This window comes from Diachasma alloeum, unplaced genomic scaffold (genome assembly GCF_001412515.2).
Source record: "Diachasma alloeum isolate Michigan unplaced genomic scaffold, Dall2.0 Dall_scaffold_00463, whole genome shotgun sequence".
Taxonomy (NCBI): Eukaryota; Metazoa; Arthropoda; class Insecta; order Hymenoptera; family Braconidae; genus Diachasma; species Diachasma alloeum.
The window spans coordinates 70,052-96,436 of record NW_021680596.1 but is presented as its reverse complement, the minus strand read 5'-3'; the positions used below and the strand labels follow the sequence as shown (position 1 = coordinate 96,436).

Here is a 26,385-nt window from a genome sequence, read left to right as displayed (position 1 = left end):
AATAAGTGATAAATGAATTTGGAATTAATTTCTATTATATGAAGGGAGGAAATTCATCATCTTCCTCATTTCTCTCTTCCGCTATATCTCTGAGCACGTGCGCGTACCACTCTCGCTGAATTTCGTCAACCACTCCGGTATTCCACTTCTCGCCACCCATTCCACTTTCCGGTAAATAGCTTTCGATATTTCCTCTGCAGAATGGACAATATCTCGTAATCAGCTTTTTATGCATGCAACACAGAGACGGTGATTGCAGGGTTTCAGTCGTTGAAGGGTCTTTTTCTCGTCACATACACCGCATTCTGTTTAAAAAATAGGGGTGAGGTTAGTTCATCACATATGTCATATTAAAAAAAAATTATCAAAGTTGCCTGGAATTGATTTGGAGTTACTGGAGAATACTAGGATTACTGTAAGTCGCTACTATATCGATCTATACAAGAATATTATGCACGACCCTGTTTCTAGATGTTCGTACTTCTACTGATAAATAGTGTTGATGCAAGTGGAAAGATCAGGATTGGAAATGGAGACGTGTCTAGAAGGAAAATCGACTAAGAGAAGACTTGGCGTCTTTATCTAAAACCATCTTAGGTTTTGACAGTTTTGGCGTATTATCATGAAACACCTGATTTGCCGTCGAGAAGTATCCCATGAGAAAGTTTGCATATTCCATTTACCAGGGACCACTGCTGATACATTGAAAACCTTACATAATAAGAGCATCAAAATGAGCTGAATGAGTCGCACCAACTTTTCAGAACAGAGGGCGGTGCAGCCGCCCGAGGACTAGCGTAGTCGTCCGATGCACATAGCCGCCTGATTTTTCCACGAGTAGCATATATTATTTTCTATCACGAGTTTCCCCTGGCACTTCTGATCTGTCATGCTACACTAAAGCCGCCCGATCATACGCAGAAGTGACATAAAAATATATTAAATGCAGCCGACGTACTGTTGCTCAAGTGAATAGATGCAAGTCTGCTTCACGGACANGTCGTTGAAGGGTCTTTTTCTCGTCACATACACCGCATTCTGTTTAAAAAATAGGGGTGAGGTTAGTTCATCACATATGTCATATTAAAAAAAAATTATCAAAGTTGCCTGGAATTGATTTGGAGTTACTGGAGAATACTAGGATTACTGTAAGTCGCTACTATATCGATCTATACAAGAATATTATGCACGACCCTGTTTCGAGATGTTCGTACTTCTACTGATAAATAGTGTTGATGCAAGTGGAAAGATCAGGATTGGAAATGGAGACGTGTCTAGAAGGAAAATCGACTAAGAGAAGACTTGGCGTCTTTATCTAAAACCATCTTAGGTTTTGACAGTTTTGGCGTATTATCATGAAACACCTGATTTGCCGTCGAGAAGTATCCCATGAGAAAGTTTGCATATTCCATTTACCAGGGACCACTGCTGATACATTGAAAACCTTACATAATAAGAGCATCAAAATGAGCTGAATGAGTCGCACCAACTTTTCAGAACAGAGGGCGGTGCAGCCGCCCGAGGACTAGCGTAGTCGTCCGATGCACATAGCCGCCTGATTTTTCCACGAGTAGCATATATTATTTTCTATCACGAGTTTCCCCTGGCACTTCTGATCTGTCATGCTACACTAAAGCCGCCCGATCATACGCAGAAGTGACATAAAAATATATTAAATGCAGCCGACGTACTGTTGCTCAAGTGAATAGATGCAAGTCTGCTTCACGGACAATCTGAGTTCGATTCCTCGCTCGGGTGAATTCTTCAGTGATATTTTTTATTGTAGGATTCACATGCGGAGTTTTGTCTTTTGCCCAATCGGCATCAGCATAGGTTTTCTGTGGTTTCTTATGTCACTCCCTTCAGAGAGGGCATTGAAGCAGCGCATCGTAGAAACTGGCCACAGATTCAACCACCCGGCAGGGGAGAAGGTCAATAATTCAGTAACGGCCATAATAAAAATAAATAAATAATATACATCCACTGTTTATTCACGTNAACATATCGAATTCTTTGATGTCTAGATGAGATTGAAAACTGTATTAACCAGTCTTACTTCAATAGATTCGTTTAAGATTTTTAAAGAAAGACTATCCCTTTATTTGGGAGTGTCCAAATGAAGCATATATTCTGCAATATACCTGCGATTATGACACTTGCCCTATATGGGATATAGCCATTCAGGAGAAAAAAAATATACCTGCGAGAACGAGTATTTCGTTAATAAAAGTAATTGGAGAGACAACGATTTTTTCCTCATGTATTGCGAACATCCATGAAAGTAGCTCGCCGTCGCGCACTAATCATTCAGAGATGAACGTAATTGTAAGTTTTCCTCACACTTACGAATATCAGTGGAAGTCGGTGCACTCATACTTCACTGATGATCGTAAGTACAAGTATGCAATCCCTCTCTTTGCTTCAAACTACTTTATTTTATGAAATGCTCGCTCTGAGTCCGATAATTTGTTGAAGTCTCAGAGTCCTAGGAGTTAAGTGCACAAACAGAATTTAAGTCACGCTTAATATTTGAAAGTAAGTGTAAACGTGGCGAGCCTTTCTTCCTTTTTTCACACATTGCGGACACCGATGGAAGCAGTGCACTGTCGCGCACTAACGTTGCACCGATGAACGTAATTGTAAGTTTTCCTCACACTTGCAAACACCAGCGAGAGTTGGCGGTGCACATTCGCGCACTCATACTTCTCTGATGATCACAAGTGTAAGTACGGAATGTACTTTAAAGAAAAAATTTCATTTGAATTATTCTTTAAGACTTATATTCGGTTCTAGCCATAAGCTTCGATAAGTCTACGATCACTGAAAGTCAACGGTAGAGATAAAATTTGAAGCACGCTCCGCAATATAACCGCGCATATTAGTATTTGGCTATGGAGACTAAGAGTGAACTTGGTGAACCCTTCCTCACACATTGCGGACACCGATGGAAGCAGTGCACTGTCGCGCACTAACGTTGCACCGATGAACGTAATTGTAAGTTTTCCTCACACTTGCAAACACCAGCGAGAGTTGGCGGTGCACATTCGCGCACTCATACTTCTCTGATGAGCATAAGTGTAAGTACGGAATGTACTTTAAAGAAAAAATTTCATTTGAATTATTCTTTGAGACTTATATTCGGTTCTAGCTATAAGCTTCGATAAGTCTACGATCACTGAAAGTCCACGGTAGAGATAAAATTTGAAGTACGCTCCGCAATATAACCGCGCATATTAGTATTTCGCTACGGAGACTACGACTGAACTTGGTGAACCCTTCCTCACACATTGCGGACACCGATGGAAGCAGTGCACTGTCGCGCACTAACGTTGCACCGATGAACGTAATTGTAAGTTTTCCTCACACTTACAAACACCAGCGAGAGTTGGCGGTGCACATTCGCGCACTCATACTTCTCTGATGATCACAAGTGTAAGTACGGAATGTACTTTGAAGAAAAAATTTCATTTCAATTATTCTTTGAGACTTATATTCGGTTCTAGCCATAACCTTTGATAAGTCTACGATCACTGAAAGTCAACGGTAGAGATAAAATTTGAAGCACGCTCGGCAGTATAACCGCGCATATTAGTATTTCGCTATGGAGACTAAGAGTGAACTTGGTGAACCCTTCCTCACACATTGCGGACACCGATGGAAGCAGTGCACTGTCGCGCACTAACGTTGCACCGATGAACGTAATTGTAAGTTTTCCTCACACTTACAAACACCAGCGAGAGTTGGCGGTGCACATTCGCGCACTCATACTTCACTGATGATCGCAAGTGTAAGTACGAAATGACTAGCTTCGTTCTGAGTCAATAGTTTTATTCTATAAATTCTTTTACGACTAGAGATACCAAAGCGCGTTTGATGCGCGTTCCATAAGATTGTATATGTTTTCCCATGATATAATAAATAAACATTTGATCCACCTTCTAACTGTTCTTCAGAATTGTGATAATTTTGCTCGTGAGCGAGTAATCACAACAAATATTATACTAAAAATGCCAATTGAAATGCAAAAATCTACAATTTTTTTACGTCTCATTCCTTCGATGGATTCGATTTGGCATCTATACCCTACCGAAGGGTGCAGGTAGGTACATAGAAGTCTACGCGTTCGGCGTCCGAGGTAAACTATCGTCAAGAGGCATATTGTTTTCTCTATCATCTAGACTCCCCCTCGTCGTTCAACGAATGATTCTTAGTTCGCTGCATCATCCTGGTATCTTTCAATCTATTCCTTATGCGAGAGGCGAAGAATAAGACTAACAACGAAAAGTACGAACCACGCATGGACCATATGTAATGATACTAGTAAGATAATTATTGAAAATCATTAGCTGAATACATACATACATTGAGCACAAATAATATACTCTATGGACTTGGATGAAAACATCTGGAGAAGGTCGATTATTGGTTGTATACACCGTGTCTTTTTTTTTTTTAATTATTTACGCCCTTTCTATCCCTTGGGTTAATTGGCTATCCGTCTGTGGCCGACTTATACACTGCACCGCTTTAGATGCCCTCCCCGAAAGGAGTGACACAGGAACCACAGAAACCTATGCCGGTGCAGGCGGCTGCATTTAGTCAGAGACTTTCTATCAGCCTCCCGCTCGTACAGGGCCTGGACGGCTGGGTGCAGAAAAGAGACATCGTAGGTGAATTCCTCGGTAAATATCCCTGAAAATATTCCCCGAGAAATTCACCCGAGCCGGGTATTGAACCCAGGCCACCCGCGTGGTAGGCTAGCGCCTAACCGAGTGGACCACCGTACGTCGGTATAGACCGTGTCCCATAACCGCGGACTTTATTTAGAGGGTGAAATTTGGAGTTGAAAGTTCCTTTTCAACTTTGTTGTACGGCGCCACCCTGTCAAGTGATTCAACTTCAAAGTTGACCAATTACAGCGTAGCTCCGCCCACTGAACAAGTGGTTCTCATCTCAATCTTTTCTAAAAGAAAAAATTGTTATTTCGAAAATTTCTCTCCATTACCTAGCAGACGATGATCGAAAATGGATCAAACATCAGGATGAAGATCAGTGTCAGCTCCAGGTAGAGGATTGAGATCCAGGAACGGTTCCTGATGAAGTTCGAATTCCTGGGAATGATGCGAGTTGACATCATATTCCAGGAACTGTTTCAGGAAGAGACCGAGGTCTACGAAATGCTCCAGCTTCATCTTCATGTCCGAGGATTGGTCTAGGTGGAGGTTAATGTCCGGGATGCGTTCCAGGTGAAGTTCTAAGTCCGGAGGCTCTGCCAAGTGCAGCTCCAAGTTCGGGGACTGTTCCAGATAGTAGCCTTAGATCCAGATAGTAGCTTAAGAACTGTTCCATGTGGATGTCCAGATTCGGGAACTGTTCCCAGTCCCCAAACCTGCACGGCAACCTGGAACAGTTCTCCTACATGGACATCCACTTGGAACAGTTCCCAAAACTAGGTTACCGGTCGGAACAGTCTCCGAACCTGGAAATCTACATGGAATAGTTCCTGAACTTAAGCTACTATCTGGAACAGTCTCCGAACTTGAACAGTTCCCGATTCTAGGTTACCACCCAGAACAAAAGTTTAAGAGGAACTGTGGACTCCAAATTTCACCCTTTATCCACCCTCAAAAATAAAGTCCGTGGTCATGAGATACGGTATATATGTGGATAAATTCATCAGATACAGTGATACATGCAATTCAATATTTCACGTCCTCAATACCTGTATGTATATCATCCAATAATTTGTTCATGATTTTCTTACGATGTTGTTTTCCGCCTCGTCTGGTTTTTTTCTTTTTCCTGGGTGGTTCTTCATTCCCCTCTACCTCCATAGCTGCTCCGCGAGGTACTGCATGGTCCCGTGGTGCAATGTCCCCAAGGGCCGCTGGCTCTGGCTCTTCTGGAAGTGCATCATCAACTGGTTCTGCAGCTCTTCGCATAGGAGCTGGGAGTGTACCTTGGCGTGGATGCTCTTGGTGCCTCCTCAAAGGAACCGGTGCCTCGCCAGCTGTCACCTGAGGCTGAGGTACAATCTGTTCTGGTGGAACTAGCTGTGGGGCCGGCAGTATCTCTGCCGCTGCCATGTCGGGAACGGCCTCATCAGCTAGTTCGGCATTCAGCTGGATGGGAGCTTCCAGTGGTACTCGACGGGGACGCCCGCGAGATCTTGTCGCAGGAGCTGGTGCTACTGCAGGAACTGCGACATCAACATGTTCGGCATTCGGCTGGATGGGAGCTTGCAGTGTACCTCGGCGTGGATGTTCTTGGTGCCTCAAAGGAACCGGTGCCTCGTCAATTGCCACTCGTGGATGAGGTGCAATCTGTTCTGGTGGAACTAGTTGTGGGGCCTGCGGTATCTCTGCCGCTGCCGCTTCGGGAGCTGCCTCATCAGCTAGTTCCGCATTCAGCTGGATGGGAGCTTCCAGTGGTACTCGACGGGGACGCCCGCGAGATCTTGTCGCAGGGACTGGTGCTACTTCAGGAACTGCGACATCAGCATGTTCGGCATTCGGCTGGATGGGAGCTTGCAGTGGTGGGCGACGGCGGCGCCCTCGAGATCTTGCTGCAGGGGCTGGTGGCCCTGCTGCGGCGGCCATCACGTCGTGGTTGACGATTACGTGGTGCCATAGCTCTCTGCCGTTGCTGCTCTGCAGGTTGGGGTACCTCAGGCATGAGTTGGCGATCGATAACTACGATAATAATGAATGTTGTAGTGAATAGGGCTCTAATATTCGCACTGACTTTAAATGACGATTTTACCGGCAAACACTATTCTTCTCGTCCTAACCTGCACTTCATTTTTTAAAAAACCACCTGCGAATGGATGTGTCAAAGGTTATGCATAGATTATTGTATAAATTGTTCACACGGTGTCCCGTAACACCTCCATAGAAGGTGAAAGTTGGAGTTAAGAGGTCCTATTCCACTTTTCAATGCAATGCTTCCTGGAGAATCATCATCTCACAAAGGTTGATTAAAGAAAATGCATTGACTATGTATAATGTAAGTTCCGACTGTCACTTTAACTTGAAAGTTCCATTGAACTCTCCAATGAGATGCATATCTGAGAAGTTATAACCCTTTCCAGCTTCTCATTGGTCAGTCTCTATAACGCCATGATTTTTCAGGTATTCGTCTGGTTGGAAAGTTCCAAAGAACGTTTAAATAACAGGAAGGTAACACAACGTCATTATCAGAAAGCATAGGTATGAAATGTTGAGTCACATATTGCCTTATTGTCAGATTTGAATTTGCTAACAATCAGCTTGTCCAGTGCGCACGCGTGAAAATGTTGATTTTAGGAAGCAAACGGTTCGCCGACACACAACATACAACATACTCGTCAAATCGTATGTTGTTCATTGCAAACGATTCTTGTATTGTCTTATCATTTTTTCGCACAATAACCAATAATTCATTAAACTGTCAATAATTATTATAATCCGCCATAATTTCTGTCATTATAAGAGTCGGTTTCTGAAGTCAAATTGGAAGTAATGAATATGTATGTAGCGTCTGCTACATACACACATACAACAATACCGTGCTGAAGACTCCTCAATAATAATCACCGGAGATCGAGAGGCCAATGACACCTACAAATTTACCTCTGATTCCCTTTTCCCTCGAATTTTCGATCGTCTGTCCTTTTCCTTCTTATTGCACTGTTGTCGTCGATCCGAAAATTCGAGGAAAAGAAATGTAAGAGATAAATTGGATTAGTCTGGTTTTGGTAGCTACACAGAGAACAGCTGGTGACATATTAAATAGCCTTTCTATTTACTTCAATGACCAAAACCGTTAACTCAATTTTTATTTGAATAAACCTAATTGTTAATTATTAATTGTAAGTATTCGGTTCTTTATTTAGTTCCGTTCCCAACCAAAACACTTCATGTATAGACTGTTCAACTATTCTGTCTCTCGTGAAATTTCATCGTTATTTCCTTCTATGGGTCTCCTCAAGTGGGCTCTCCCTCGTAAATTGTTACATAATTTAGTCATATTGAAAATCAAATGAATAGTTTCGTGAATTTCATAAATTAATTGCCGCTCTACAAAATGAAAATCAATAACTTTTGAGCTTTGCCTGCCTCACATCCAAGGTCGAGTCGAGTGGACGGCCAATATTTTGAGAAAATAAGACTGAATAACGAAAAATTGAAGAAAGCAGCAGACCTTGGATGTCATTCATCATCAGTTTGACAGTCGGAATCTACCTTATAACCTTCTCGTGCTTTGCAAGACGAAGCAGGTAGTAAATGCATTTCATTGGGCGACCTTTGCAAGATAATAATACCCCCAGGAAGCATATCATCCAAAAGTGAAAAGAAAACTGCGACTCCAAATTTCATCCTCTCTCTACTTCTTTGGACAATTCATTTTCATCAAACATGAACTTCGTTGCTATGTGACACCGTATATATAAATCATGTAGATAAAGACGTATATATACTAGCGCCAGCATCAGCATCCAAATTTCTCATCAAGAAATCTTGTTCTTCTACAATTATTGGATTATTATTCACTGGCATGTGCTCTTGTTCGTCAAATAGGTACAGTACAAGTGAGATATTCAATTAGAATTACAATTTCACCTGAAAAGCAATCAAATGAAATGAAAAAATCTCTTCGATAAACCTCTCGATAAGTGAATCCTTCTCAGTTTAGCCATCTCGAACAGAAAACTCGGAACGTCATATCTAAAGATAGGAAATGCAAACATGAAGGCATCGAAGAATGATGTTGACTTGAAGCAGTACACGAAAAATCCAGTTAGTAAATTGAAGTTATAAGAAATATTTCAATTTTACCGATTTATTTCGAAATCAATTTCCAATCTGTGAATGGCCTGATCTTTCAGTTGAAGATCTAATGGCCTCCAATATCGGTGACGACCACCGGTTGTCAAGACCCGATATTCAGATATCGTATCAATGACCGTAGATAGTTTGGCTGAAAATAGCACATGGTTAGAGAGGTATAACTAGAGATGGGCAATAAGGGTCGTTTTTCAATTGACATATGACCAAACAATGGCCGTCTTGCAAAAGTCACATTACGTCACAGAATTTGTGATGGAAAATGACAGACAACTTAATTTATCACAGTCAGTCAATTAGACATTCTTGGTATGGTGCAATACATCTATATAGATGGAAAATGATCGTCATCAAAAGATTTTCATCTGTGGAGAGTATAATTTTCATAATTATTGGTCGTTATGTAATGAAATTTTGTGACGTGTCATCACACTCGTTCATCTCTAGCTATAACCCGTAAGAAATTACCGTCGTCTGTACATTATTCCCTACATAATTTCGCGCTCTACCAAGTTATGACTTGGTAAAAACTTTCTTTGTCATAATCATTACTTTTTAGTAGTACCGATTCTCACCGCTTGTTTTAATGTATCGACCCTTCATACTTTGACGAGTTAAAACTACTTATGTCACCACCATTACTACCTCGCTGGAAGTAATGAACATGAACGCTTTTTCCCTCGATCGACCCTTATTATCTTACCACAATAAACTACTTATTTTGTCATAATTACTACTTTCGACATATATGAGGATCAGTCCTTATTTTCATTGTTAATGCCGTGTGTCTGTCTACCTGTTATGACTTGGAAAAGATTTGCTTTGACATAATCATTATTTTTCAGTTGTAACGATGTTCAACCCGCGTTTTCATTTCCTGACCCTTCATGCTTTGATGAGTTAAAATTACTTATTTCATCATCACCACCACTCTTTGGGGCAATGAAGCCTAATCCTTATTTTCATCTATCAATCCTTCGCGTTTTGTCAAGTTAAATTCTCGTATTTTGTCACAATTACTATGGCTGATGTGAAGTATGCCCAACCCTTATTTTCCATTGCCAACTCTTTATAGTTTGGTGTATTAACTGGCTCATTTTGTCATCATTATTACTTTTTGCTAGTTATAATGCTCAAACGTTAATTTCATAGTCAACTCTGCATACTCTGAAGATTGACTATGAAATTATTATGACTGTTCGGTGGTAATGATTCTCCACTCTTATCTTTATCAGTCAACCCTTTCTCGCGTAGTTACCCAGTGATGATGCAAGAGCACAAGAGAAACAAAACAAGACAAGACGAATATCATATGACTTATGCCATGCCCCCGGTTGTGACGAAGGCATTAAAGCTCAAAAAAGTGCCTCGTATCACAACCCTTGGTTCACGGCTTGTCTGTGCTTCGGTAAAAACTTGTAAGATACGTGAGACTTACTATGACATCCCAAGGCTCTGTAAATGCAAAGCCTGGATTTCAGCCAGCTTACATGCAAGGTGGTCAACTCCTCGACCAGGTGTAATGAAAAAAAGTCCGCATATCTATCCATTCATAACATTGATTGAAACTATTCACTCGCACGTTGAGCCCAAGATCTAGCGCTAATACGTATCTATTATTACATATAATAATCGTCAAAAAAATTCTGGCTCGGATTCATGAATTAACGTTGTTTTCTGTACTATTCCATCTCAAAAACTGGATAGAAACGTCTATTCATGGGATAGTTCATATCTATGTGAAAATATATGGCTATGAAATATGAATTTTTTTGTGGACATTTTATGTTAATTCGCATATCTCGAAGAGTTTTCAAACTATCTCCATGAAATTTTGGTGGTATCTCTGGGTCATTGATGAGTATCTCCTGTAAAAATTTGAAGGACATCGGATATGTAGTTTTTATGATACAATGTTTTCCATATGTGGACATTGGTTGTCATGGCGCATATCTCGAGAAGTTTTCCAAATATTTGCATGAAATTTTGGTGGTATATTTTGACCATTGATAAGTATTTTTCATAAAAATTGTAGGGCTTTCGAACGTGTTGTTTTCATAATCATTTTTTTCATGTATCGAGTTTTGATGAAATGAAAGAATAATACAATTCTTCGTGGGTTTTACAGTTTTCTGTTTTATTTCACCATGGAAAGTGAATGGAATTACTATATCATATGATGAACACATGGATAAGTTCATACGATAATGTATGCTATCACACAAGACATCGATTTAAATTCGATAGAATGTTGACGAATTCATTTGTTGTTTAGCTTGGTTATACTGAATAAAAGAAAGACATTTTTCTTTTAATTAAGTTATACTTAATGAATAACCGTTCATTATACAGTTGCGTTGTTCACTGGAGTGAGATTATTCCCAAGAATGGTGTGAGATATTTTTGACGTTTATGTAAGGAATAATTTCGTTCATTGAATGCAGGGAAAAAATATCAAGTAAGGATTTTTAATGATTTTATTCATATAAATTGTCCATTCCAACATAGTCATTTTAAGAAGAGAATTCTCAATTTCAGGAATTTCGTATTGAAGAAAATTAGATAAGGAAAATGTTGCTTTCACAGGAAATGAAAGAAACCATTTTGAATGAATCAGGGCAATTAGAAGATGATCATATGGCAAAATTTTGTGAGGTTTTCCAGTACAAAACAGAAATGAGAATGCAATTACCTATACTTTAGCAAACACCTGATCTGATAAATCAGATAAATAGAGAAAATTCACACATACAAATTTTATTTGGAAATGATCAAATTGTTGAAATAATTATGGGCACTACGAAAATATCAGATGGCCATTGGTTCTGTTCATACTATCATGATAATATCATTCATATTTATGATAGTTTGAACCGTCGAATGATAGATGAAAATTCATTTACATATTTACAAAAATTGTTCCCTTTCAATCCGAATATCGAATATCACATCGTACAACAGCAACACAACATGACCGTCTGTGGTGTATTCGCTATTGCATTTACCGTTTCTATAGCATTTGGAAGAGATCCTTCGACGACATTATACGATGTGACCCGAATGAGAGAACATTTATATAGTATTCTGGTGGATGAAAACTATGAAGAATTTTCTCATAAAATTGTCAGTCATACAAATCTAGAAATTCGTAACCAATATAATAGAAAAAAATATACCGATCTACCAGCATTAACAAGAGAAGTCTCATCAAAGAAAGAACATTTGAAAAAAGGATTAAAACGATCAACGAATCAAATCTTATGAGCAAGAAGCCAAAATTTAATAGAAGTATTGATATCCAGGGGGATAAAAGTATCAACTGCAATGAACTACATTCAACTATGAGTAAAATAATTATGAAAAATCCAATGGAATTAAATGAATCTCACATAAACGAGTTTCGTGAATTATTTTTCATTAATACCGGTATAACAATGCAGTCATTTTATAATCATGAAAACATCATTCCAATTCAAAAAGAAAAACGGCATATTCAACTCATTTCAACTAATGCGTCAACGATTAATAAGGAAGCTGAACAGTACAAACATTGGATCTGCATTCATTACGAAAATAATGTGATTAATATATATGATAGCATGAACCTATTGAAGATAAATACTTACACAAATATATACATAGATAAATTGTATCCATTCAATCCTCGAATTATTTACCACAGTGTACAAAACCAACGGAGTGATTCAATGGATGATGGGGTAATTCTTGCCATAGCTTTTTCCATCTCACTTTCGTTTGGAAAAATACCGTCACAACTGCTATATGATGAAGATCAATTGAAAAATCATTTTCAAAAATTACTGCTGAATAAAACCTATGAACATTTTCCTTACAATGAATATCATACTTCAAGACCTTCCGTTGTTGAGGCAAACGAAATTCGACGACGACGATTGAAAAATTTATATAGAATAAGAAAGCGATCAAACAAAGAAAAAAAGTATAACATCAGAATAATTAGTGACGAAAGAGTAAACATTCCATATAAATTGATACCTTCAAAAATACAATTACCTATTCCACAAAATGATGAATTGAATGACAGCAAAATAGAACAAAATGATAAATTACATCGAAAATGTAAGATTTTAGCTAAGGAAAAGATGAAAAAATTACAGGAACAATATTCAAAGATAACCAGAGAATTTGGAAACGATTCAAGTGACTATGAAGGCCAAAATAATAGTGACACTGAACCTGATATTGAGCTCAAGAAACTAGAAAAGCAACATAATAAATATAGAAATTTTTTGAGTGGTTTAAGTGATAACAATGATATTACTCAAGGAAATATTGAAATATATTACGGTGGGAAAATGAATGTAAAATGTAAATTTTGTAACGCATTACATTTCTACTCGGAAATACCTTCAGATGAAAATTTCAAAAATTGTTGTCATAAAGGAAAAGTTAAACTTGATGAAATTGGAAATTACCCAAAAGTATTGAGAGATTTATTAAGCAAGGAATCAGAATTCTTTTATAATTTCAAAGAGAATATACGTTGTTATAACAGCGCTCTTGCTTTTGCAAGTATGGGTGCTAAAATAATAACTCCGCCTGGACGTGGACCTTTTGTGTATAAAATTCATGGCCAAATCTACCATAATACCTACTCGTTACATCCTGATGAAAATGAACAAAGGAAATATGGACAATTATATATTTTGGATACGAAACAAGCTAATGAAGAACGAATGAAGAATGAATGTAATATAAGATGTAGAGAAGATTTACTGTATACATTAGATAAATTATTGAGAGACATAAAAAATCCATATTTACAAGCATACAGAATGATGTACAATGTAGAAAAAGAAGAAATTATGAAAGCTGAAACTGAAAAAAGAAAACCAAAAAACATTATGATGTGGTTGAAGCGAGATCCTTCATTAAATAAAAATACATTCAATTTACCAACATGTAATGAAGTGTCTGTGGTTTTTTCATCTGATGATGGGCAACCTCCTAAAGACAGAGACATATGCATACATCCAAAGGGTGGACCAAGTGTACCTATTTCAAGTCTGAGTTCACATGTTGATCCTATGACTTACCCATTATTATTTCCAAGAGGAGAACGAGGATGGACTACAAATATAAAACATGAAATCGGGATTAGATGTGTCACCCCATTACAATTCTATAGTTATCATTTATCAGTCAGGAAAAACTTCAATCCATGTCTATCTGCAGGAAAACTCACACAACAATATATTGTTGATGTCTGGACGAAAATTGAGAGCGAAAGACTAAAATTTATTAGGCAAGAACAAACTAAACTACGATCAGAGATGTACAGCGGACTGATGGATTATGTGAAAAAAAAATCGAATGATAATCATTGTGAGGCGCCTGGAAAAATGATTATTTTACCGTCATCTTTTCAAAGTAGGCCACGGGCATACCAGCAGATATATATGAATGCTTTAAGTATAACTCAAAAATTTGGAAAACCACAATTATTTATAACGATGACATGTAATCCAAATTGGACCGAAATTCAAGAAAATTTACAGGCAGGTGAAACAGCATCTGATCGACCTGATTTAGTTGCCAGGGTATTTAAAATGAAAGTGGATAAACTGAAAGAATTATTATTCCATGTACAAATTTTCGGACGACATACTGCATATCTTTATGTTGTCGAATTTCAAAAGAGAGGGTTACCGCATATACATATGCTGATTTTTTTCGAAACTGAATATATTATTCGAGATTCTGACACTGTGGATAAAATCATTTCCGCGGAAATTCCAGATGAAAACGAAATACCTACATTGTATCAAATGGTAAAACAATTTGATACATGGACCATGTGGAGAACAAAATTCATCAGCACCGTGTATGGATACTAAAACCAAGAAATGCACAAAACATTTTCCTAAAGAATTTTCAGAAACAACAATTATGGATGATAATTCATATCCTATATATCAAAGATCTAATGACGATAAAACAATTATTTATCGGACTAAAAACAATACTAGAGTCGCGGATAATCGGTTCGTCGTACCTTACAATCCCTATCTTTTACAAGTATTAAACTGTCATATCAATGTCGAATTGTGTTCAACAATTCTATGGATCAAGTATTTATTCAAGTACCGCTACAAAGGACACGATTCAGCTTTAATAGAATTAGTTAATAGCAACAACGAAACTCAATATAAATACGATGAAATTCTACAGTACTTATCAACACGATATATATGTCCACCAGAAGCAATGCATAGAATTAATGAATTTCTAATACATGAACAATCGCATGCTATTGTAAGACTAGCAGTCCATCTAGAGAATCAACAAACGATTTACTTCAAGGAAGGATCGGAAGAGCGAGCTATTGAAGCATACAAAGACACAACCTTAACAGCATGGTTCAAGTTGAATATGAACGATCACGAAGCAAGGAAATATTTATATTCAGAGATTCCCACACATTATGTATTTAATACAAACTTGAAAAAATGGACAAAAAGAAAGAAAATGACCAAACCGGTGATAAGTAGAATATATTTTATCAGTCCTAAAGACATAGAACGGTATAGTCTAAGACTATTATTACTTCATGTTAGAGGGGTGAAGAATTTTACAGAGTTACGATCAGTTGAAGACATCACTTGTGAAACTTTTAATGAAGCAGCGAAAAAAAGAAATTTAATCGAAAATGATGATGAAATAGAATTTTGTCTCGACGAAGCTAACAAATTTTAAATGCCAAGGGAATTTTGTAAATTATTTGGTTATATATGTGCTTTTTGTTGTCCCAACAATGACGCCTATGATTTGTGGAATAATTATAAGGAACACATGATTGATGTTAGGAAGAATATTAGAAAGGAAGAGTCCATAGCGTTAAACACAATAAGAAGAATTCTGAATAATAATGGTTATCAATTGAAGGATTTTAATTTACCTGATGTAGATGAAACTTTGATAAACAACATAAGTGAGGACGAAAATTTAATTTATGAAAACATCAACACAGATAAATTAGAAAACGAAATATCCATAATTGAAGAAAATTTTGGGACAGAACAAAGAAGAGTGTATGAAATGGTCATAAATGCTGTAGAAAATGAGTCAGTGCATCGGAGATATTTTTTCGTGGATGGTCCAGGGGGAACAGAAAAGAGTTATTTGCTGAATGGAATAATTAAAAAAATGATGTTGAAGAAGATATCAATAATCACTGTAGCTTGGACAGGAATTGCAGCAAATTTATTATTGAATGGAACAACGGTTCATTCAATATTTAAATTACCATTATCCTTGAATGAATCTTCAATATGTAATGTGAATCATAATACAAAATTGGGAAAGGCAATTAAAAAAGCAAAATTAATTATTTGGGATGAGGTAACAATGGCTCAAAAATACGCATTACAAGCAATAGATTTATTACTCAGAGATATAATGAAAATAGAAATACCGTTTGGGAAAAAAGTTATAATATTATCTGGAGATTTTAGACAAATTTTACCAATAGTAAAGCACGGTACTCGAACTGCAATTATCGAATGCTGTGTAAAAAATAGTCATTTATGGAAATTTTTCGATCAAATATCTTTAAAAACGAACTATAGGATCATCGAATCACAAGAAATATTCAAGAATTGGTTATTAGATGTTGGGAATGGGAAATATGAAGATGAATTTGAAAAGCAAAATACTGCAATTAAAATACCCCAATAATATTTATGTGAGAATGATATTATTTCAGAAATTTACGGAGGGAAAATCGAAAAAAATGATAAGGATATATGGAATAATGCCATTTTTACGCCTTTAAATATTGATGCACTGGAAATAAATAACAAAATCATTAAAATATTAGAAGGAGAAGAAAAAGTATATTTCAGTATAGACAAAAATGTAAGCGAAGAAGAGTGTACACAAAATTATATTCCAATGGAGTATTTAAATAGTATCACTCCTAATGGTTTCCCAGAGCATGAATTAATACTCAAAGAAGGAGCAATAATTATGTTACTACGAAATTTACATATTAAGAATGGCTTATGTAATGGAACAAAACTCATTGTTGTGAAAATGGAACCTCATGTACTAATAACGAAAGTAATTACCGGAAGAGCTACGAATGACATTGTACTTTTGCCAAGAATCAAATTATTAACACTAGAAAATGAATTACCGTTCATTATGAGTAGAAAACAATTTCCAATTAGACTATCTTATGCCATAACAATTAACAAATCTCAAGGCCAAACCCTGAATGAAGTAGGAATTTACTTAAGAAGTAGTGTTTTCAGTCATGGACAACTCTATGTGGCATTATCTAGAGTACAAAATGAAAAAAATTTGAAAATCTTTGTGTCAGATGAAGGAATGGTAACAAATGGAGATAACAACATTTACGTGAAAAATGTTGTCTATCAAGAAATATTATAATGAAATAGATAAAACTAATGGGTAATTGCAAATGTACATTTTTGGTTAGCTGCTCAACTGATAAAGGGAAAGTTTGTTGATGCATTTGTTTGAATTTACAGGGAATGCGTACAATCGAAAAGGAAGTACGAATGGGGGAATAATAAAAAAAGACATTCTAAGCTAAATTCAATTCATTTATAACCAAACGTTTACAAATAACCTTGAATTGAAGAATTAATGAGATTTGAAAAATGAATGCTTCAAATTTAATCACGAAAGTGGTAGTAGAAAATTCAAGATATGATTTAGAAGAAGAATGTTGGTATTACACTGGGAGAGAGATGGACGTAGAAGTTGAAGTGCTCAAGTGGGATATTGAGAATAGACAACTTTGTATGGATGGAAAAAGAATGACTGCGACAACTCAAAGAAAAAAGAAAAAGAAACAGGTGAATAAAATCCATCAGAATGAGAATAATTATTAAAAAATTAATAAAAATTGTATGCCATTTGATTAGGAAAAGAATCAACAAAAGAAGAAAGTCTAAGAGACTATTGGAGAAGAAACGTAGGAAGAAAACGTCATAAACCTTTCAAGAATTGATAAAAAATACAATATTCCAATCATTAATTGTGTAGAATTAAATTGACAGTGAATTTCATAAAAAAATATTGATATGAAGGTTAATTATGTAATAATAAACATAAGTTCAACATCAGTGTAATCGATTAATTGATGTCACTATAAAAAAAGAAAAGAGAAATGAAAGGAGACGAAAAAAAAAGAGAATATAATGAAAATGTGAAAAAAAATCATGTGTTGTGTGGAAAAAATCATATGTATACTCTCCCAGAGGATAATGAATCGCCACGTTTAAGTGTCATAAGTCTAAGATCATTTTTTTCATTGAAAAAAAGGGTCTTAGAAAGTTATTAAACGTCAAGAAACGACGTTTTATGAGAAATTTTTTTTACATAACCACATATAGGGTCTTTTTCTCAAAACGAATGAAATGTAGAATTGAATAATGAGAAACCTTGAGAGGAAAAAAAGCGGAAAATTAATATACGAAGAAGAATTGAATGGTGATGAATTTTGACTAATAAATTTATTTGAAAGATAAATAATATACGCGAGGATATTCCAAGAAATAAAGTGCGAGTATATCATTCTCGATGGTTGATTGATGGAAAATTATTTAAGTTTCATTTTTTTAGAGCATCCAGCTTCTGATTTAATTCTCAAAGAATTTAAGGGTTTGCATAGAATAATATCTTTCAACGTAGCTTTGGGAGAATTAGTTTTAGAAATATACGCCAAAGATTTCACTCTGAAAGAAATAGAATTCCCTGGAAAAATAAATAAATAAGTTATGATAAAAAAAAATTAAAAAGGACAGGAAAATGATAGGGGGAAAAAAACACCTGTTTTGAGAAAAGAGTGGACACATTCTACGGATTCTCCTTTATCAAAAGGACAGACAAAACTTGATGTATAATCAGATATACTGACGTCAATGAAATATCCCCCGTCACAAATCGACCCCAAACAAGATTGTTCGAAAGCTCCAGTGTCTGATCCAACAATACTCCATTTAGTCTTGATAAATCCGTGAATTTCTGAATGAACAAAGCAATGATTGAAATTTTTTAAAATTGAATGTAATAACATAAAACTATATAAAAAAATTGATAAATTAACTGATAATATGCTTCTCTCCATCCAAATCAGTTAAGGGAACCAACTCAACACTAGAAATGTTACCTAATTCTAGCTGAGGGGTAGATATTGAAAATTTGCCATAATCTGTGATTGAAGTATTTTTTTGAAGAACAAATTCGAAAGGAATTGTTCCGCAATTATACTTATCTTTCACTGGTTTGATGTATAGACCATGAATATGAAGAGCCTATCAAGAAAAAGAGGAAAGTAATGAAATATTCATGGATAAAAAACAAATATTGATATTTACGTGTGCAATTTTGATTTTTTCTATAGCAGGATCGATGAGAGGCTTCCACACAATAAATTGTATGCGTTCGTTATCATTATTATTTCCACGAAATTTAAAAACATTTTTCAAATCTCCATTTCGACATGTCACAATAATCGGTGTATAAATCTTATCAACAACAACACAGAGTTCACTAATGAAAAAAAAGTAAATTATTAGTCGTAATTAACAATCATTTGGGGAGTTGATGGAAAGAAGTAATGAAAGGTAAAGAAAGAGAAATACTTACGCCAATCTTGTGGAGGTTGAAGAGAAAGAATGCAACACTTCAGATGGAGTAAAAGGGAAAGGGTCGGTTTCAGAGTTATCATTCAATGTGTTTGAATCTTGATTTTTTGAATTGATAATTGTTTCGTTATCTTAATTATCCATAATGGAAATATGAATGAAGAAATTGAATTAGAGCAAAATAGGAGATGTCAACAAGTTAGACTGAAAACAATGGAGTTATGATTTGAAGTTGTATAAGAATAAGTAATAGAAGACCCATGCCCATGAAACGTAAATGGCGGGCGCTTGCGCCCGCATTATGCTTGTGTAAATTATATAAAATTGAATCATTTAGGTACTGACACATCATGGTCCAAGTGGGTTGGTGAACCCCAATAAGTTTGGCTGCGTGCATATGGAAATTTTCACAAGTATTATTGGTACGTATTGGGTTCTTGAAAATAGACAAGACGTCTTTCAATGGAGCCCAGTACGACCTCAAATGAGCACCAAATGTCTGTAAATCAACTTTGTTCTCTCTATCGATCAGTGTTGTGATATGTTGAATACCCTCCGGTATGTCTTTCGCTGGTAAGTGAGCCACAGCATAGGATTTCTCCAAAATGAATTCGCAGTTCTGAATTCCTAAGCTGTCCCATTTTTTCACAATTGCCTATGGAACATCGTAGTATATTTTGGTAAATAGGTATACTGATACAATATGAGGTGTATATATGTATATAGTTAGGTGACTTACAGTCTTAAAATGAAATAAACAGCCACAAACTCTTGCATTGGGAAAATTAGTCTTGAAGCTTTTGATTTGGGCTGCTTCAAAATCACCGGTGATAGTTGTGACATTTTCTTGCAATTGAGGTATCATTTCCAAAACTTTCTCCCAGATGGCGTTGTACATCGCTGTAGTTTTCGAAGATGTGAAAACAAAAATAGCTGGGAATCCCTAAAAAATATTTTATCCGTCTATTATAATACGAGTCGCTGAAGTATGTCCTCCATGAACAGGGAACTTTCTCTATTCAATTATAGTATGATAAAACTTAGAATAGAATAGAATAGAAAAAGTGCGGCCGGTCACTTAAAGCGCCCAGAGTCACCTAAATCATACGATCTTTTGTAACTTCCGCCTTAGTTTCGGTTAGTCACACAGCCCCAGCCCTGTGTTTCTCACTAGGCTAATAAGGCTGGTGACAGCCGCTTGTTGTAAGTCCTCTGGTTTCAGGAAAGCCTGGCCCCAGATTTTATAGCGACGGAGTGCTAATAGGGGGTATTCACATAAAATGTGGATGACGCCCTCCTTATCGCCTCCGCACAGTCTGCAGTCTTCTTGTTCTGCAAGTTTCATCTTGAACAGATGAGCTCTGAGAGCTGTATGACCCGTAAGGAGCCCTACTGCTACCCTCAGATCCCCTCTGTGCAACTCCAGAAGCTTTCTGGTCCTAACTCTTAGTTGCCCTCTCATAAGCAGTTTCGCTTGTCTGCAGGTCGCAACTTTCTCCCAACGCCTGACATGATCCCGCTGGAAATGATCTTTAATAAGAGTTTTTCCCACTGCGAAGGGCATGCCAAGCAGGCCGTGTGAGGGCACACTTTCTGTACCCTCCTTGGCCAGCTTATCTGCCTCTTCATTACCCAGAATCCCATGGTGACCTGGCACCCAGGTTACGGTGACCCGGTTGTTTTTACCCAGTGTGTCCAATGCCTGCATGCATTCCCACACCACCTGTGACTCTGTAGTGGGTTTTTCCAGGGCGTGTATCGCCGCCTGGCTGTCACTGCAGATGAATATTTTCATCTTTTTTGTGTCTCTCGCGTTCAGATACTCTGCACACTTAAGTATGCCCAGCATCTCTGCTTGAAAGACGGTTGAATGATGGCCCAGCGGAAAACTCTCTCCGAAGCCATCTTTCAGACGGTAGATGCCTGCCCCAAAACTTTCATTGAAGCCAGAGCCGTCCGTAAACCAGTAGTCCTCTCTTGGTCCTGGTTTACGTTTCGAGTCTAGCCACTCCTGTCTGGGTGGTATACTCGTTCTGAAAGTTTTCCTGATCTGATACTTCCTAGGAATCCTATCCGTCTTACCTATGAAGGGTCGATCATTGATTAGGCTAAGCCTTGTATGGCCTTGGCCCGTCATCTTCCATTCTAGTTGGCACCTTAGTCTATATGCAGTTGTGGTAGCACAACTCACAACCCTAAGGTCGAGGGGTGGGATACTGAGTGCTATTTCTAGCGCCTCAGTAGGTGTCGATTTCATGGCTCCTGTTGCAGCCCTCAGGAAGGTTCCCTGTAGGCTTTTCAACAGGTTCCTTGTTTCCGTCTTACTCACCCTCGGCCACCAAACGACCGCAGCGTATAACAGTCTCGGAAGTAGAACTATTTGGTAGAGCCAGAGCATCATTTTAGGATTGAGTCCCCATGTCCTGCCCACAGCTCTCCTGCATGCCCACATAGAGGCAAACACTTTATTTCTCTGAGTACAGATATGTTCTTTCCAGCTGAGTTTATTATCCAGGAGGACACCCAGATATTTCACTCTGCTGGTGTAGTTAATCTCCGAGCCATTTAGCTTCAGAGGTTGGATCTTTTCCAGTTTATAATTTCTGGTGAAAACCAGGATTGTTGTTTTGGCTGGATTTACCGATAGGCCAGTTACCCTGCACCAGTCCTCAATGATATTGAAGGCTGTTGCCATCAGGTCCCTTAGCACCCTCAGAAATCCGCCTTTCACAACAACTGCCACATCATCGGCGAAACCGATGACGTGGAAGCCGGCCTCACTTAGTTGATTTAGAAGTCCATCTACAACCAGGTTCCATAGCAGGGGCGAGAGAACTCCCCCCTGCGGACAGCCCCTAGTCGGACGTCCCTCCACACATACCCTCCCATGTCCTGCCGACAGTCTTCTGCTTTTCAGCATGTTTTGTGTCCAAGCAATGATAGTCTTGGACACCTGTCGTTCTTCCATGGCTTTTTCTATAGCCGGATTCGAAGTGCTATCAAAAGCCCCCTCAATATCCAGAAAGGCGCCTATGGCAAAACCCTTGACCGCCAGTTGTCCCTCAATCAGTCCCACCAGGTGATGTAAGGCGGTATCTGTTGATCGTCCCTCTCTGTATGCATATTGACAGGGGGAGAGGGGTCTGTCAGCCAAGGGCCCGGCCTTGATGTGTCTATCCACCAGCCTCTCCAGGGTCTTCAGGATGAAGGATGTGAGGCTTATAGGACGGAAGTCTTTTGGTTTTATATAACCGGTTTTTCCCGGCTTGGGAATGAATACTATCCTAGTCTCATTCCACACACTAGGGACATGTTTCAGGGCTATACTAGCTCTGAGTATCTTGGTTAGGGGTCCCGTGATAGTCTCTATCCCTTCCTGTAATAGGGCTGGGTAGATCCCGTCTGGTCCCGGTGCCTTGAAGGGTTCAAAGGTTTTGATGGCCCACTTGACCCCCCAGGGCTGCACTACTTTATTTGCCAATGCCCAATCATGGGTTTCGTAGACATCCCTCTGATTTTGCATTGTTTCTTTATCTCTCTCCTGGGCCTGTATGAAGCCTGGAAAGTGGGTGTTCATTAGGAGTTTCAGAGTCTCTCCCATGGTTTCCGTGTGGCTGCCATCTGGTGCCTGTAGGCTCCCTAGATATGGAGTCTTGTTTGTTCCAAGGATTTTTGCCAGCCTAGAGGTCTCCGATTGACTCTCCACATTGCTTGTGAAAGCCCTCCAGCAGTCCTCTTTGGCTGCCTTTATTGCCTTGTTGTAATCTGCGAGCAAGCCTCTGTAAGTTTTCCATGCGTCTTCCTTACGGGGGCCCGCTCTCATGTTCTTAGCTTTGTTAAAAGCTTTTCTAGCTTTGCCCCTCAGCCCACCGAGCCTCTCTGACCACCAAGGAGTCTCAGTGGGCTGCCCTTTCGGGATAAGCTTGCAGTTTGTCTCGAAGGAGTCCATGATGGCCTGGTTTAGGGCAATCGAAGCCTCCTCCAGCTGCTTTTTGTTGTTAAATCTGAGGATGATATCCCTGAGATTGTCAGATAGACTCTCTCGGTAATTTCCCCAGTTTGTTCGTCTTGGGTTTCTCACCCATTCCGTTTCTTTCACTGTGTGGATGGACATTCTTATGGTTTGATGATCGGACGCTGAGAGGTCCTTTGAGACCCTCCAGTCCCCAATCATGTCTGCCACTCTATCCGTCCCCAGAGTGATATCTATGACCTCCTGTCGTCTCCGATCTATGAAGGTAGGTTCTGACCCCCTATTAAGGATGTTTAGACCGGCCCCCATTATGAATTCCTGGAGGCTTTCCCCCCTGCCGTTAATGCCGGTGCTCCCCCATGCTACATGGTGCGAGTTGGCATCACAACCTAGCAGGAGTTCAAGTCCCCTTTCCTTCACATGGTTGCATAGGTCCTTTACTTTTTTCGAAGGAGGTGGTTCAGCCGAGTCATAGGGCATGTAAACTGACCCTACAACCAGGCTCATTTCCTCGCCTTGTCCCAGGCCCAGATCCACTTGTGCCACAGCCAGGTCTCCCTCACTAGCCTGTGAACAGAAGAAAGAGTCTAGTCCTTTAATAACAATGCAAGATCTAATTTTCTCCTGAGTGTTTGCGTGATAGATTCTGCCACAACCACTGAGGCCCTTAATAGCATTGTCCACTATCCATGGTTCCTGGATCATTGCTATGACAGTCTGCATCCCAGCTAACAGCCTGACTAGAGTAGCCGAGGCTGCTTTGCTGTGGTGCAAATTTATCTGTACAATGTGCACCCGGGTTGCAGCCATAATGATGACTACTTTCCTGGTACCTCTATGTACCCTTCTTCTGACTTTCACCACGGTCTTTCGCAAGCAGCTTGACAGTAGCTTTTTGAATCCCGCAGTGCAGTCTGAAGTTGCAGGCTTTCAGAACAGAGAGTGATCGGTCGTCTATCAGCGCAACGAAGTGGGCACTTTTCGCGTCCCTACTCTCACTGCCCCGAGCGACAACCCACTCTCTGGCCTGCAGTCCTGCATTTTGTTTCTCAAGGAAGCACAGTGCTTCTTGAGCGGTTAGATCTGGGTCTTCCACGTGTAGTACAACCCTGTGCTTCTTGGGAAGCTCCGAGGCTGCGACCACACGTACAGTAAGTCCAGCTATTTTGTTTTCGGGGAAAAGGCTTTTCAGCCAATTTCCCGTTTCCTCATCAGTGCAGCACACCATTGCCACACCTTCTCTTTCCCAGACACCGTTGAAGGTGGGTGCTTTCACCCCGTCAGGTAACGCCAGAATGGCCCTCTTCAGGAGTTTCTTCACCTCCGTTACCTCTTCAGTGCCCAGTTTCTGATCCGGATATGACTCCGGCATAACTGCAAACTTGAATGAGCTCGTAGTGTTCTGAGCATATGTGCCCTGATCCTGCGTTCTCATTCTCTTTTCTTTCGGTCTGACTGAGGGGCTTGGCGTAGTACGCTCTGATGGAAGGCGTTTTATTGCCTTCCTCGTAGCCCCCTCCCCCCTTCCCTCATCGACCTTCGCTGCTGCATCCGTCAAGGTTGCAATCGCCCCCGAGGTTTGATGCAGCTTCGCTCTCTTGCGACGTCTTCTCTCGGCTCCACTCAGTCTGACCCGATTCACATCGGTACCAGACTGGTCAGCCTTGTCAGACTTCGTGTGTTCGCCATCGCTGGCCCCACCCGAAGTTGCTTTTTCAATATTAAGATTTTTTAAATTGGTTTCCATTTTAGTCCCACGAGTACCGCGGTTAAGCGTTTTCACCTGGTGCATTGCCGCGATTGCCCAGGGCTTGGCTTGTCTCGGGTGGGTTACACCCAAGACTACTCTCAGAGGTCGCCCAGGTTTCTGAGAGGCACCGTTAGCGACACAGCTCCCCCTGTGCCACGCATCCTTAGGCACGGTATGGCCGAGGCCATGGCTTACGCCGCTCACACACATGGATTGGGTGGATTCCTCTTAGCGACCGCGGGCAGCGGTAGTCCTTAAGACCTCCACCGCCCGCGACCGAGCCCCCTCACTACGACAAAGTGGGAACCCAGTAGAGGGGGATGATAAAACTTACAACATCCAATTTTCTGAAGTGAATGGTGTAGACTTGTTCAAACCCGGGTATCAAAGATCTGATCTAGTTTGAAAGAAAAGACTCAGTAAGTGATCCAAGAATTGTATAGATTGCGGATTCTTTATGAGACGTGTTCGGGGCCGGAGGGGAAGCCAATTCCGAGAATTCGCCCTCCCCCAGAACGCATACTATCTCCTACGACGGTCGATAGAATTAGATCCCTCAAACTCTGTATAAGACTTAGCGAGAAATAATTATTTACATCTTCCCCGTCATAAAAAAACAGAGGAATTCCTTCGCGAATTGATGACAATGCTCTTTACCTATTGCAATCAACGATTCAAGTTTGGAATAACCTAGGAATTACTATTTTTTTTTTATATTACGCCCTTTCTGCCCTTTTTGGCTAATTGGCTTTGCGTCTGTGGCCGACTTTTACACTGCACTGCTTTAAACGCCCTCCTTACAGGGAGTCGCACAGGAAGCACAGAAATCTGTATCAGTACAGGCGGTTGCATTCAGTCATAGACTTTCTATCAGCCTCCCGCTCGTACAGGGTCTGGATGGCTGGGTGCAGATAAGAGGCATCATAGGTGAATTCCTCGGTGAATATCCCTGAAAAATATTCCCCGAGAAATTCACCCGAGCCGGGTATTGGACCCAGGCCGCCCGCGTGTTAGCCTAGCGCCTAACCGACTGGACCACCGTACGTCGGTGGAATTACTATTTGATAACATTTTTTTACAGAGGAGATGCAGAAGGCAGTTAGAGGACTGTACGTCTTTTAAAGAGTTTGCGGTAACAAATGGTTGAACCGCCACCTAAGTAGCGTGATGAGGATA

At 39.3% G+C, this 26,385-nt stretch overlaps 1 protein-coding gene across 1 annotated transcript; it reads right to left on the bottom strand.

The window, feature by feature from the left end:
* On the bottom strand, positions 1–19,913 carry LOC107042426 (skin secretory protein xP2). Its single transcript, XM_015263471.1, has 3 exons — positions 19,832–19,913; positions 5,765–6,692; positions 1–305 (listed from the first exon to the last, which is right to left on the bottom strand). The coding sequence occupies exons 2-3, from the start codon at positions 6,597–6,599 to the stop codon at positions 220–222; spliced, it is 921 nt and encodes a 306-aa protein (XP_015118957.1). The 5' UTR covers positions 6,600–6,692; positions 19,832–19,913; the 3' UTR covers positions 1–219.
* Positions 19,914–26,385: the final 6,472 nt, after the last annotated feature.